Genomic DNA, 15,186 nt, shown 5'->3' with positions numbered 1-15,186 from the left:
CAAAACCTTAGCACTGGCCCCCAGCCCTGGTCCCACCCAGGACCATTATGCTATATGGTGAACTAGGAGGTAAGGTATAAAAAAAAAAAAAGTTATTAGATTCTTGCCAGCCTTTCTAGAACTCAGATAGAATTTCCTTCTCTTACTGTTAAGTCAGATATATATTTCAAGAATCACAATTGTAGTGTAGAGATCTAGATTGAGGAAGCTATAATACACAATTACTGTGTTCCCGTACATTCTTGGGTAAACAATAATGATGACTAGACCCTAACCCTAACAATGCATGACTAAAGGGACCTCTCTCTTTGTGTGTTCCAGCTTGTGTTTGCAGGGACACCTCCACAGAGACTTTGTACATTGTTCACTTTATCTTACTTAACCCTCATCCCCAACACCGAGGAGAGGAGCTAAGAAGGAACGCACTTCACCAAAGGCACTATGGAACAAGAGAAGAGGCCTAGGACCCAGCCATCTTATGCTCCTGTCACAGAAAATGGAAGCCAGAGGGCCAATAACAGGGCTGGGTGAGTAAAGACACTTGCTGTCAACCCTGACAATCTGGGTTCAATCTCTGGGATCCATCCACAGTGTAGAGGGAAAGAACTGAATCCTAAAAGTTGTCATCTGACTGCCACAGATGTTCAATGGTGTGTGTACATGTGCATACATGCACACACACAAACACATACACACATACAATTTTAAAATATAAAAAAAAAAGAAAAGAAAAAAGGTGAGACTGAGAAGACAGAATAGGTGAAGAGAACAACAACCCCTGCTGCAGTACCAAAAGGCTCAGAGTCAACAGCTGCTCGGACAGAGTCTTCATTCATGGCCATACAGTCTTGCAAGGCAATAAAAAAAGCATGTGACAGACTTGTCTTCCATGTGAGGCAGGAAAACATCATCATACATAAAGACAACAAGAGCCGCCAACCAGGGAACCTAACATTACCTGAAAAATAAATCTTATACTAAGCCCGAACTTCCAGGATTTGAGGATGATGTCCTGTCGAGGAAGATGTGGAACATACACTAATGGTCTCTGAGAATAAAAGACTCCATTTTCAAGTATATTAAAGAAACCCTAGAGAGGGCAAGACCACACGCTGCTCTTGCAGGGGACTGGACCCACATCGGGTGTCTCCCAACCACCTGCAAATTCCAACTTCAGGGGATCTGAAACTCTCTTCTAGCCTGTGTGGAAAGCTTCCTATATGTGCATAAAATAAATGAGTGAATGAATGAATGAATGAATGAATGAAATGAAATAGACAGGAAGGAAAGAAGGAAGGAAGGAAGGAAGGAAGGAAGGAAGGAAGGAAGGAAGGAAGGAAGGAAGAGACAAACAAAGAGGAAAGAAACAACTAGATTAAACAGATTTCATTAAATAAAGAAAGAAATAGATTAAGCAGATTTCATTTCCTTTTCTTAATACTACTCAGTAACATTAGCAGCTAATATGCACTGCAATCTCAAACAGGAAGAGAGATCCTGGCATTTCTAAAACTTATTGAGCAACCTAACCTTGTTTCATAGTCCAGAGCAGCATAACATCTCCCACACTACTGCCTGACAAATATGAAAAGTACAGTGAACTTACATTGAAGCAGAAATTTCATCAAGATGTGACAGAAAATGCATGGATGGGGAAAAGAAATAGAGGAACTCATTACCGTGTGGCTGTCGTCTCCGTGACGCTCTTTCTGTAGCACTTCCACAAGACTGAGAGCTAACTGCTGCCTGGAGGGGCCTTCCTCACCCATGGCCAGACAGTCTTCCAGGGCAGTGGAAGATAGTATCTGCAGAAGAGGCACCAGGAGCAGCAGGGATGCCTTCGGGATTTTCTGACCCTCAGTAAGCGAGAGGAGCTTCAAAGCTAAGCATCAAAATAAAAGTTCACAATTTCTTTTAAATTAACACCAAACAGAATATTTTCCCCATGAAATAGAGTTTTTCTTGCACATTTACAACCAGCTCAGATACAACTTGGATAACAAGTTAGGGTAAAAGTGAATATCAGTAAAATAAAAGCTAACTGCATGGTTTTTTAAAAAGCTGTTGATAGTCATAGCAGAAAAATAAGGATACTTGTAAAGACAAAACATATCGTGCATTCATATGTGATTTATATATAAATCAACTCTAGTTTTTTGTCACTGTGGATTTTTAATATAATTAAACATTTGTTCTTAATAACTTCTCAGCTCCTACTACCAACCAACCGAGAGACCATAAGTACCTGACCAGCAAATAATTAGGGCAGCACACATGTGCCTTCAACAAAATAAACCAAAAATCACATTAGCAGATGTTTACGTTAACAGCAAGGTGAAGGATCCCATGGTGGGATCACAGTTTGGTCCTCAGTTTAAATGAAAGATATAATTGAATACTATCCATATGAGGGACAAATAACATATGCTGGCCCTAGACCTGTCAACTAGATGGTTAAAAAGTGGATCACTGATGTCCCAAAGCCACACACCCATGAAACCCTTTGCAGTAAGTGGTTCCTTTTCATGGGAACTCAGGATCAGATACAGGGGCACAGATACAGATGTGCAGTGAGTTAGCCATACACAGGCTCTCCTGGAGACTAAGAATGGATGGAGTTAGGATACAAGTACACTTTTCGTTCTTACTATACTTTTCAAGGTTGCTAAATAAACACTAATTTAAAGATATTACTCATAGGCATCAGGATCAAATTGTCAAAGTAATCAAGCAATTTCCCCACTACACCAAAAAAAAAAAATTTCTGGGCATTAAATTAAACAATGTGATATTGTCGATATTTTGTTTTAAATTGGTTGGAAGTCAAACCTTAACTTGAGCTGAAATACAAACACATGTTACTATGAGATATTTTCCCAAAATATTGGCCTTAATCCATAGTTGTCTACAAGTCATTTAAAAATATATTACCTTTTGGCAAAAGAATAGGAAGCACATAACACACATACTCAATATTGTTATAAATTACCCAGATATTCTCATAAGTTATTACTTATAATCAAGGCTAGTGTTATTAAGTACATAATATATTATGTTAATGGTTGCATTTTGAACGTGAAATGAATGACATTCTCTTGATTATCTATTAATTTTGAAAACTAGTTTCCCAACATACTAAACAGCTTCAAATGACAGACTGTCTCGGTAATTTTCAGTGTGGTTTATTCCCTTAACCAAGATAACCTCAAAACAGGCATTGGTTTACAAGAGAAATAAAAGTCTGTGAGCGAACAGCTGCTCAAAGCATTTGCTTGTTCCTGTGTCATTTTTCTATTGTGCATGAGCCAAAACACGTTGGCAACTTCAAAATTAGAAACGCAGTCTCTCTAGAGCTTTGGAAATTTTTATGTCAATAAAACAATTGCAATCCATTTATATGAAAAGGCAAATCTCCAAGGCGAGGACAAAAGACATTAAGGTCAATGAACTGGGTCAGGGATGAAGTCCTTGTCCTGCAGATCCTGGTGATCTGAACCCAGCGCTGGAACAGTGAAGGTGAAAGGAAGAATGCGCTGTCGGCTGACCTCTCCATGCATGTGATGGCACACACACAATAATAATGAGAAACAGCTTTATGGTGTTGTTGTTGGTTTTATACATATGGGTGTTTTTGCTTGCATTTACGACTGTGAACCACATGCATTCAGTGCTCTCAGAGGTCAGAAGAGGGCACAGGATCGCCTGGACCAGAACTACAGATGGTTGTTAGGCTGCTGCCAGGTTAAGTAATGGGAACCAAGTCCAGGTCCTCTGGAAGAGCAGCCAGTGCTCTTAATACCAGCCCAGATAGATTTTTCCCCAAAACAGAGAAATATTTCTCTAGGGCTACAACTGCAAATGATGATTAATAGCATTAGATATAAGAAATTTAGGGACAGAGATTTACATTTTAGATGATAAATCTCATGATATTTAAATTATACCATAATGAAACTTTATAAAAGCAACAGAAGGAGCAGCCTGGAGCACACTGCTTCCAGGAGATGCCATGTGCACTGTTGGGGAAAAAAAAAAAAAAAAAGTCATCCAAAGAGGACCACGGAGGAGCAGACCATGAACACGGGGCAGAAGCAATCTGTAAGACCGGGTCTCCTCCACCTACTGAGACCAGTCCCAAGCAATTCGCTCTCAAGATACTGACAAACCAGTGTGCCAGAGAAAGCACAACGGAAATTTACCTAAGGCACTTTAATTTTCCCATCCGTTATTAACTTGCACTTGATTTTAGTTGAAGCAAAGTTAGATAACATAAAGAAAAACAGTAAAATGTAAAAACATGTCTTATTTGCCCATGAGGGGTAGACACTTGACTCGTGTAGTCTTCATAGCTAGCGCATTGTGCTTCCCTCTGAGCGCCTTCACTCTCTTTTAAGTCGGTATGAGACAATGAAGGAACATCATCATTCATCTTCTAACCCAAGTTAGCAAAGAACATTAATTACAACGTGATCATATAAATAAGCCTGGGTTTTCTGCCGTGGGTGTGTATGTGAGGGCTGTGAGGTGAGGGGATATCTGGGGTGTGTGTGTTGGGGGGTGTAGGTCAGAGGCCAACTCATGGGATCAATTCTCTCCTTCCACCAAGTGCATTCTGGGGATTGAACTCAACCTGTACGTACGACAAGTGTCTTTACCCACTGAGCAATCTCTCTGGAACAAAATAGAACGTAAAACAAATACAACCTGCAAAACACTTACGTTCTTACAGGGGTCTTATATTATTCTCATTTTGGCATATAATTATGAATAAGGAAAATCCCACATACACATTTTTAAACAGCACTGCACTATCAGTTCTATTACAACTGAAAGTGCATGAAAGATACTGTGCAAATGATAGGATATGGAGACATGCACAGGCTAGCACTAGAGCAAGAAATAAGCCCTTCTTGGTAGCAATTAGGAAGAAGCCAGATCAGAAACTCAAACCACGTAGAGGAGCAGGTCCCACTGCTCTAGAACACGGGGCAAGCATGCTAAGTGGAGGAGCAGGACCCGCTGCTCTAGTCTCTAGAACACCGGGCAAGCATGTATTTGCACTGTCCTCTGCAGAGTCTATTTGGACGCACCTAGGTTTAATAGTGGCTTCTGTTGACTTGCTGGCATCTGTAGAAGTAGTAAAGCAATTCCAATAATGACCAATTCGACAGGAAAATCCTAGAAATAGAAAAGAACAAAAAGAGTGTTAAAGAGAATCCAGGAAGCATGGCTTCGCAACATGAATCTGAGAAAAATACATTTCAATAAACAATTGTAAACACTGAACAGAATGCCTAAGCCAGTCAGTACCACTGAAGAATTAGCAAATACCCCAGAGCAGGTTAAGTGTTAAATCAGTGGCTGAAAAGCAACAGAGTTACAACGAAACAATTCAAAGAGATAGGTGTTTTGGTTCACTCCTACCTACTTTGGTTGGATGGCTGATTTTGGTTTTGTTAAAGAAGAAAACTTTCTACCAAAAAATATTTAGAGGAATGAATCTTTGTGAGCCACTGCAACAGCCTGAAGTGCTGGTTTTAAGAACATTTCATTAGGAAAACATAGCTATATTTTTCTATTTACCTAACATTAGGTACAATTCATCTATATAAGTAACAAAATAAATGACATGAACTCTAGTTTAATAAACTGTAGTATGAAAAAGAAGCACCGGTGTGAAGGAGGCAGGGATGGTAATTTCTGGAGCATATTTAACTGTAACACAGAAATAAGTATACAATATGAAATCATCAAGTCCAACAATGCGTAAGGAAAGTGAAGAAGACAGGTACAGTATGTTCTACTCAAGATGACACAAGATCAAAACAAAAAAGATAAGGCCACTTCAGTCCATTCAGAAATGTTACAGAAGAGCCTGCAGACTCAAATCATGAGGATCAAGACCGACAGAAAGGGGGGGGGGGTTGCTGGGGGGTGTACATATGACAGGGCCATCTGTAAGGAAACAGATGAGGAAAACCCTCGCAATAGACCAGCTGAGAGGATACTCCACGAGACCCTATCAATCCTGGCATAAGGCAATTACACCCTCCATCTCACCTTTACCACGGCAAAGTTACCAAGGAAACTGAGCTATTAAAATCTTCTAAATCCCCACATTAGGAGTTTTAAAAGCAAAACATCAAAAGAAAAGGGGTACTTAAACTTTGTAAGTAAAACGTGCCAATTTGCATATTTGTATCTCTTGTAGCTATCTATGTTTCCTGCTTTGGAGTATAGTTAAGAACAAGGAAACAGGCAAAACGAACTCATCAGAGGATGAGTTTTATGGCTTTGAAACCAATATACTCACTAGGTACATCATCACCTCAGGCTCTGCCATATTTCCCTGAATTTCTACATGTCCATATATAAAACAGGAAGGTAGCAAAACTATTTACATTCCAAAATTGGAAACCTCCAAGAGGTTCATAGCAAAAGCATGACACAGAGTACTAACGACTTGGCTGAATGCCTCTTCCATACCAGCTATCATTGAAAAGGAAGAAAAAAAAAAAAAAAAAACCTTTCTCAATGGTAATCTATTTCATCGGTGGGCACCAAACCCTGGCAGTAGTACTAATTCTAGTAGTGCTTGCAGACAGGAAACTAGCATGGCTGTGCTCTGAGAGGCTTTACCAGCAGCTGATGGAGACATGCAGATACTTACAGCCAACCACTGGACTGAAGTCAGGGACCCCTATGGGAGAGTTAGGGTAAGTTTTGAAGAAACTGAAGGGGATGGCAACGCCATAGGAAGACCAACAGTATCAACTAACCCAGAACATTGGGAGCTCCCAGAGACGAAGCCACCAGCCAAAGAGCATACAAGGGCTGGTCAGTGGTCCCTGGCACATATGTAGCAGAGGATGGCTGGAGGGGGGGGGGAGTAGAGGTGCCAGGGAGCACCCACTCAGAGGCAAAGGGAAGGGGGAATAAGGTGAAGAAATCTGGAAGGGGGTATTGAGAGGAGAGGCAACATTTGGAAAATATATAAATAAATAAAATAAGTAATAAAAAAAATAAAAATAAATAATCATAAATGAAAGCTAACTTCTCTGGCCTGTGTGACTGTTAAAGAACAGGAGATAACAGAAAAGGCAGCGTAAGATTTAGGATATGAAAAACACAGAGTGAATGGTGCAGGATTAAGTGATAAATCTTAGGTTACTTTACAAATTTCTGCTTTTGTTTGACTGGTAGAAACCAGAACATTTTTTAATTTATTCTTTGAGAAGTTCATATATGTATTCAATGAAATATGATTATATCTGTCCTCAATTTACCCCCTCTACTCCCCCCCCCCGTTCCCAAATATCAACTCCCCAGCTTCACACCCCATCCTCTTCTTAATCCACAAATTCCTATTAGTGCTGCACATGTGTGCATGAATATAGGGCCATCCACTGGACCAGGGGCCACACCACTGTGCTGGCATTTCTCATGCCCCTTCCACTAACTACAGCTCCACCTGTCATAGCATACACATGTCCTGCACAAAATCTACCTGAACATGTAACTACATGGCCCCACAACACAACTCTTTGCTTTCTGTCCCCAAACTGCAAGCCCCACAAAGCTTCACAAAGTCGCAGAAGGCTCATCTGGACAGGTGGCTACTCCTTGCCCTGGACCCTTCTTAGTCTGAAACATTCCACAAGGTTTCTGGGAGGAGTCTAAAGAATGGAGCCACTGGTTGCTTATAGCAATTCCTCATATTGCTGTTTCTCCCAGGGCAACCTCTTCCCAGGCTGGGATCACAATTGTAAATGAACTCTATTCTCATACCTTTTTTACTTTCGTGAGAACACAGGCTCCTCTTGGCCTGTAAAGAAAGAGTCTAACACAGAGCCTGGCTGGAGAAAGGAGGGGGAGTAAATACCGTAACTAGCTACAGGTGCCACAAGATGCTTAATGATGGAAAATACCTGGGCTCACAGTTTGGTCCGTAATTCAAATGAAAGAAATAATTGAATGCTATGCATATGATGAGGACTAATAGGCTGGCCCAGATATGTTACTGTTAACAGGAAAGGCCTTCTTCTCAAGAATGTTACAGTCTTAGTCATGGAAACCCCTTTTACAAGAACATAAAAGCAGGTGCAATAAAGTTTACCTCCCGCAGAAGACACAAAGGGGAAGACAACTGCTCACAGAGTCCTGAGAACCACAGCTATGTCAGGCCCTGTCCTGGAGAGTGGACTCCACCAGCTATGCTCACAGATCTTTCTTCCTAGGAACTCTTGAGCTGACTCACACAGAACAGGAAGGATACATGAGTCATCCCATGACCATGTCGTAGAAACTACCAGCTCCTAACCTATGTAAAGCTACCATGTCTAGTCTGGTCTACACCTGGAAAACTTATCCAGTACCTTCTAAATTGATAATATTATTGCTTTTTTTTTTTGATAGGAGTACATCTATTTTCCTTGAAATGAAAAAACCTAAAAGAGACATGCTTTTGATTTATGGGTGAATGGCTCAACCAAAGCCAAATCTACCACACCATACAGTTGGGAGAAACAGGCCTATAAAGTGTGAGGACATTCCTCCCACAGAAAGGCTGCAAGTGAACAAGGAGAAGAGAAAGACTATGCTACTATTGAAACTGAATAGCCAGCAGATGAACCCAGTCTCAAAATACATGAGAAACCTAGTTTATTCTCCTTCAACTCCACATACATTGGGCACTGAAGGGTCCCAAATTAATTTTCAAAATGGTTAACCTCAGGAACACTAACATTAAAAACAAGAAACTTGATAACAAATTTTATATGTGTGTGTGTGTGTGTGTGTGTGTCAGACTCCATACACATACAGCTGTTTGATTTGGGGTTTGTTTGTTTGTTTACATAGGATCTCACTAGGTTGCTCTGAATGCCCTGGAATCACTGTGTAGATAGACCAGGCTAACCGCCAACTCACAGAGATCTACCTGCCTCTGCCTCTTGTGTACTAGGATTGAAGGTGTTCACCACCACACTCAGCTTCTGTTTCTGTTTTTGAGGTATGGTTCCACTGTGTTGGCCATATAGGTCTAGAACTCAGCCTGGCTCCAAAACGTACAGCAATCCCCATCCTCAGCTCTATGTGGTAGAACTGCAAGTCTGAGTCATGGTTTGGTTCACATAACCTTGTAAATAAGGTCCAACGAGCACATTTGTCTTGCTCTGTTACAATTGCTTACTTGCATTAATTCTTACATCTGGAGATCATAGAATATGTAGATTCTTGAATATAACACTTGTTCAATATTTATATTCCATATTAATGGGTGAAAACAAGGTAGACTTTTAAGTGATGACAGAGATTATTTAATAACTCATTTTGTAATAAATATCTGTAATAGTATAATCTAATAACATGAGATCCAATCACCTCTGACATACAATAAACTACATAAACAAAACCACCCAGTTCCTCAAAGACTTTCTAAAGTGATAATGAGCACATTAACACGGTGTCATTACCTCCCCAAGAAGTTCAACACTGCGCTCTAAAAGGTGAATTAAAGATGAGCACTCCCCAGTTATCTTTAAGCTGACTTCACAGATGCACAGCAGCTGAAGGGTCAGCTGGGTAAGCTGACTTTTCCAGAAGCCAGGATGCCGCAGAAGGCTTAGATATACTTCCTCGACGAACAGCATCATTTCTGTTGTCTGCATCAGATCTTTCATCTGTTGAAGGAAGTCATACTGGTTAAGATTATAGAATAACTTTGAGCTATACTGAAAGATCCTGGCAGAATGTAAAAGGTCATAGAAGCCCTGAAATTGGTAAAATAAATTTTATTGTTAGTAGAACTGGCTTCACTGATTTAGAAAAATAAAGGTGCACAATGCTTTGGCCACTCCTCGAACCTGTGTGTCTGCCAATGTTCTGACCAGGTGTGTGCCCATTGCTGCACCTTCATTAGATTCTTTCCTTGTTTCCCTCCCATACCCATTTCTTGAGGAATCATTCATCTTAGAATAGATATTGTTTAGATCTGGAAATCCCCTAATCTCCCCCTTCTCCTTTCCCCCCTGAGGGCCTATAAAAACTGGAAACTCTTTCCCCTCGAGGTCGACTCCTCTACCCCTGCTTGGGATATGAGTCATCCCCAGAGCTCTGGCTTTCCCCGAATAAAGCCTCATGTGGTTTGCAACAAGCTCGGTCTGTCGTGAGTTCTTGGGTGTCCGCTATTGTCCTGAGGCCTGAGTGAGGGGCTCCTCTCGGAGTCTTTCAATACAAAAGGTTTTCAATGGAACAAAAGTGTGAAGGAGACATAGTTAAATGACTGAGTGTTCAGCTCCTCAAAGGCGCCATCTGCATTTGTCATAACCAAAGTACAATTTTTACTGCTTCGGCTGCTCTTGTCTCACACAAACTCCACAGCCAGATGCTCTGCCACTAAGTGATGCTCCCAAAACAAACTCTTTGTACTTTTTGGCTTCTTTGAAAGAAGATGTCTTAACACAAATATGTACAGTGCCTCCATGTTGAGGACATTGCCTCAAGGTTGATTTTGAATTCTACAACAATTCAACACAGACACCTCGTCATATGGCCAGCTTTTCTCACCATGCACTAAGTTCTCCCTCAACAAGCCTTACCTGATCATCATTTAGCACACTAAAGAATGTAATAAATGTCCAAGTATAAATGGTAGGTGTCTTCTCAAGAGATTAATGCACTAGACAGAAGGACTGGGGTGTCCTTGAAAATCCTAATTCAATTTACACCCTGCAGCTCTGTTCAAAATTCTGGAGTTAAGGGTGTGGTCCTGCTCACAGCAATCATGGTATTTCCCAGGGAATATAAACAGTGACCCATCTGGTCGAGTCAGGATGCCTGTGTGTGATAAGTTCATCAAGAGAAAAGCCTGCCTGTCCCACCACTGCCTACCACTTACTACAAAAGGAGAATCGATACAATTTTTACACAATTAGAGATCCTAGAGAACCAGAAAGATTTCAAAAGACAAAGGGAAAAGAAAGAACATCAAAAATAATTTATAAATACAGTACCATGAGTCAAATAGCTAAATTATATGGTGATTTATTTCCTTGAGTATATTTACTCTGCATACTGGAAACTTTCCATTAAAAAAATCAATTCAGATGATTAGCTATAAAAGTTCTCTGGTCTTTAACATTATCAAAATTCTTAAGAAGAAATTCAAAGTAATGTTCTATCTCTATGTAAAAATAGATCATGCAACGTGGATAATGTATGATGTGACAAGAATCGTTCAAAATAAAAACAAGTTGCACACACAAAATTGAGAAGCAACTGGTTGAGGAGGAAGCAATCCTGAGTCTCACTGACCACCCTCTCACCCATCTCACAACATAGTAGTTACTTCAGTGTGCTCCCTTCCTAGTGCCCAGGACAGACAGGGCCATATCCATAGCACTACATTCAGCTCTGAGAAGGACACTTCTGAGTTGTACAGAGTACCTGTGATTATACTAGAACAAGGAACAATGAAAGTTCTGGAAGTCATTTCATGGGAAAAAAAAGTGGTTTTTCATTGTTGTTTGCTTGTTTGTTTTTAATGATGCCCACCCAATAAACAGAAAGGAGGGAGACTAGCAAAAAAAGATAAGAAGAACGAGAGAAAAACCCATACAAGACCAGACACAGATAGGAGGTCTAAAGCTTGTGTCTTATAGGAAGAAGGGAGACTAATGCATAATTGTTTAATATGTCAATAGAAGTACTGGAAACCAGTATTATTTCTCAGGAGTATATTAATGAGTTGGGTGTTCACTGTTTAAGGGAGGAGATTACGCAGTCTCTAGGACTCCTCCTTCTCATTCTTTCTCTTAATAAAACAGATTTGTTGCATGACTAAATCTGATGTTTCCCTTTTTCTCTTACCTATCTTACTATAAAGACAGGGTGTCCCAAAACCACTCCATGGTGAGCTTCTACAAGCATCTAAGCCTCTCACAAAAAAAGCAAACATTTACCAAACCACACAGAACAAGGCAATAAAGGCATGGTTGGAAAACTGCCCCAGCTGAAGACCTTCTGCCTATATTTGCTTTATTACCCATGCAAAACAAAAGCTTTAGAAAAGCCACTGGAGAATTCATTTTAATTAACTTTTCTCTGCCTTGATTACAGGAAAGCACATTTATGAGCCACAGAGGAAAGAGTCACTCCAGTCACTCCTTGCTAATACAGACTTAAAACAGGTCATCTGTGACTCAAAGTGATCACTTTGAAATATATCCTCAGATTCCTTCCATCAGCCAAGCAGCATGGCGCTCAGATCCCCACAAATGGCCTGACCTTGATCTTGGAATGGGATAGCCTGACAAATGAACCACCACACTAGAATCACGGCACACCGGCAACTGTGTGCCTTTTAATCTGCAGCCATAACAATAGTAACTAAAATTTCTCTCTCCCCGTCAACTCCCTTGGCACTTTACTCATGACTCTGGATCCCATGGTCCATCATCGACAGGGAATTATGAGAAGTGGCTTATTAGCTCATTTCTTACACTGTGTGTGGCTTTCCAAACAGCAAGTGCAAGGACTGCCAGTGGTTCCCACGGGATAGGTGGAACTCAAGTAGCACTTAGCAGGCTGAGTTGTGCATCCACACAGGCACACTTTTTGTTCAGTTTGCCAGAGGTGTTTTAGTTTATCCTGTTCTGTTTTTCTTCTAATTCTTAGTACCCAGCAGAAAGAGATCAAAGATTCTCTTCTCTAATGATTCTTAAAGGAGTTTTCATTGCTACTAATCTCAAAGTAGACAGTATTGATTTATACTTCAGTGAATACTGTACATACCATTAAATCTGGACTTTTTTAGTGCCACCATTTCTAGACAGTTTGCCCAGTTTCTCCAATCAATCACCTAGGATCAAGAAGTACCAAGTATAAACTAACAATTAACAAGCCTGACTGGGCATCGAGGGAGGGATGAACAGTGAGGGCCTTACCTGCAAGCATGGAAGCATGCTACAGCACAGCTGAAGGGTGCTCTGCTCCCGTACTGACAGCTGCGCTTCCTCACAGACACCTCTGGGCTGAAGTAAGACTTTGAGCAGCGACAGTCGAAGCTTGGCATATTCCTCTAGCTGAGATGGTTCACAGTAGAGATACCACAGAAATGGCGCCATTATTTGGACACATGAAGCTTCTGACCTGCATATCATGTAATGTGTCAGTCAGTCACTGAGTTGAATATGCTAATGTCATTGGAAGAAACAGCCCTTACCTCAAGGGAATAAAAGACAAGATTGACTCTGAAGCAAAATGATATAACTGTGACCAAGAAATACACATTTAGATCTCCCAAATAAACAGCTCCAAGCTCCAACAAGGAAACATTTTCACAGTTTATAGAATATCAAGAAAATTAAAGCTGAAGTCATTTTTAAAATGCACTGGTACAAATATCAGAAAGGCAGTTAGCAGGACAAGGGGATCTCTCCTATAGACCTCAGATGCTGTGGTGAGGTTTTTAGCTTTGGAGATGGTGGAAGCCAGTGATCTGCAAAGTTAATAAATTCCAAAAGGTTTTTATCTGTCACTGGAGGTTAGAGCCAAAACAAAAGTGAACAAGAAATGTAGAGCTCACAATAAACTGTAATTAGACTCTAAACCCGTACCATTCCAACCTCTGCACAGCTCTATGGCCCTATCTTACAGACATAGCTTCTTTCCAGGAATTCTCCTCCCACTATCAAGCAGTGAGTGGCACATACATCGTAAACAGCCACAGATAGCAGCAAGTAGCTTTGGGATATGCTCTGACCTAATGGGATCTTGGCTAAACAGCCCTAATCCAGTGAAGGGGTTGACTCAGGACCAGGAGGCACTAAACCAGATTCCCAGGACTAAAATGCATTTCTCTCATGTTAGAATAGTGGTAACACTCCCAAACCAGCTTATGGTGAGTAAAACCCAAACAATCATCCAATTATGGTGACAGATTACATTTATAGGATTCCATGATTTCCTTTTCCATAATTTTAATCACCATCAGTTGACAACCTGAAAATACTTAATGGAAAGTTTCAGAAATAAATAACTGATAGGTTTTAAGTTGTCCCCATGCTGAGTAGTATAAGAAAGTGGAAAACGACTTTTAAATGGCAAAATGGTATAGAATCTTAGTAGGGCATGCTTCTTCTTTTCTTTTCCTTTCCTTTCCCCTTTTCCTTTCCTTTCCCCCTTTCCTTTCCTTTCCTTTCCTTTCCTTTCCTTTCCTTTCCCGAGTAATATAAGAAAGTGCACTTGACTCCTTCAGGACACAGACCACGCATGCTATACATGATCCTCTAGAGCAGCAGTTCTCAACCCCTTTCACAGGGGTCACATATCAGATCATACATTACAATTCATAATAATAGCAAAATTACAGTTAAGAAATAGCAATGAGCCAGGCAGTGGTGGTGCATGCCTTTAATCCCAGCACTTGGGAGGCAGAGGCAGGTGATTTTCTGTGTTCAATGCCAGCCTGGTCTACAGGACCAGTTCCAGGACAGCGAGGGCTATACAGAGAAACCTTGTCTCAAAAAACAAAAGAAAAAAAGAAAGGAAGGAAGGAAGGAAGGAAGGAAGGAAGGAAGGAAGGAAGGAAGGAAGGAAGGAAGGAAAGAAAGAAAGAAAGAAAGAAAGAAAGAAAGAAAGAAAGAAAGAAAGAAAGAAAGAAAGAAAGAAAGAGAGAAAGAAAGAAAGAGGCAATGAAATAATGTTATGGTTGGAGTCCCACAACATGAGAAACTGTACTCACAGCATTAGGAAGGTTGAGAACTGCTCCAGGCCATCCTGACTCTCTTGGCAGTCATCTTGGTGTCAGGCCAACTGTATTATAATACTGTCTGTGCACAGCACACTTAACACTTATTTTACTAACTGATGACACCAATGAAGGAAAATAGTGACTCTGGAAGTCCATAAGTGCCATTGAGAAGCCATAAAGATCTTCCTTTCATGAACAAGTGATATCCCTCAACTTAGGAAGGAAAAAAAATGCTCAAGTCACTAAGATTGATGACAAATGCTTGTTGTTAACCTTTCTCTTTTTATGCAAACAGCATCTCTATATTACACATACTTAATTTTTTTCCATAAGTTGAGGCATCCACTGGATGACTTTAGTGACCCCCACCATGAATAAGTAGGGCTACTTTATTTTGACCTTGTTAACCTGCAGTATATACAAGTAATTCCACT

The 15,186-nt window shown here is 40.5% G+C and overlaps 1 protein-coding gene across 6 annotated transcripts in view; it reads right to left on the bottom strand.

The window, feature by feature from the left end:
- Focad (focadhesin) overlaps positions 1 to 15,186 on the bottom strand; it is a 316,392-nt gene that overhangs the window by 223,250 nt on the left and 77,956 nt on the right. For all 6 annotated transcript variants that reach the window (XM_030253421.1, NM_001081184.1, XM_006537886.3 and 3 more), the window contains 4 exons: positions 12,945 to 13,149; positions 9,474 to 9,680; positions 5,091 to 5,178; positions 1,680 to 1,882 (listed from right to left, as the gene is read on the bottom strand). In XM_030253421.1, coding sequence (XP_030109281.1) covers positions 1,680 to 1,882; positions 5,091 to 5,178; positions 9,474 to 9,680; positions 12,945 to 13,149 — 703 coding nt within the window. The remainder of the gene's footprint in view (positions 1 to 1,679; positions 1,883 to 5,090; positions 5,179 to 9,473; positions 9,681 to 12,944; positions 13,150 to 15,186) is intronic.

The sequence above is a fragment of the Mus musculus genome, chromosome 4 (assembly GCF_000001635.26).
Source record: "Mus musculus strain C57BL/6J chromosome 4, GRCm38.p6 C57BL/6J".
Lineage (NCBI taxonomy): Eukaryota > Metazoa > Chordata > Mammalia > Rodentia > Muridae > Mus > Mus musculus.
Note: the sequence above shows the minus strand (reverse complement) of the source record. Positions and strands in the feature narration are given on the sequence as shown.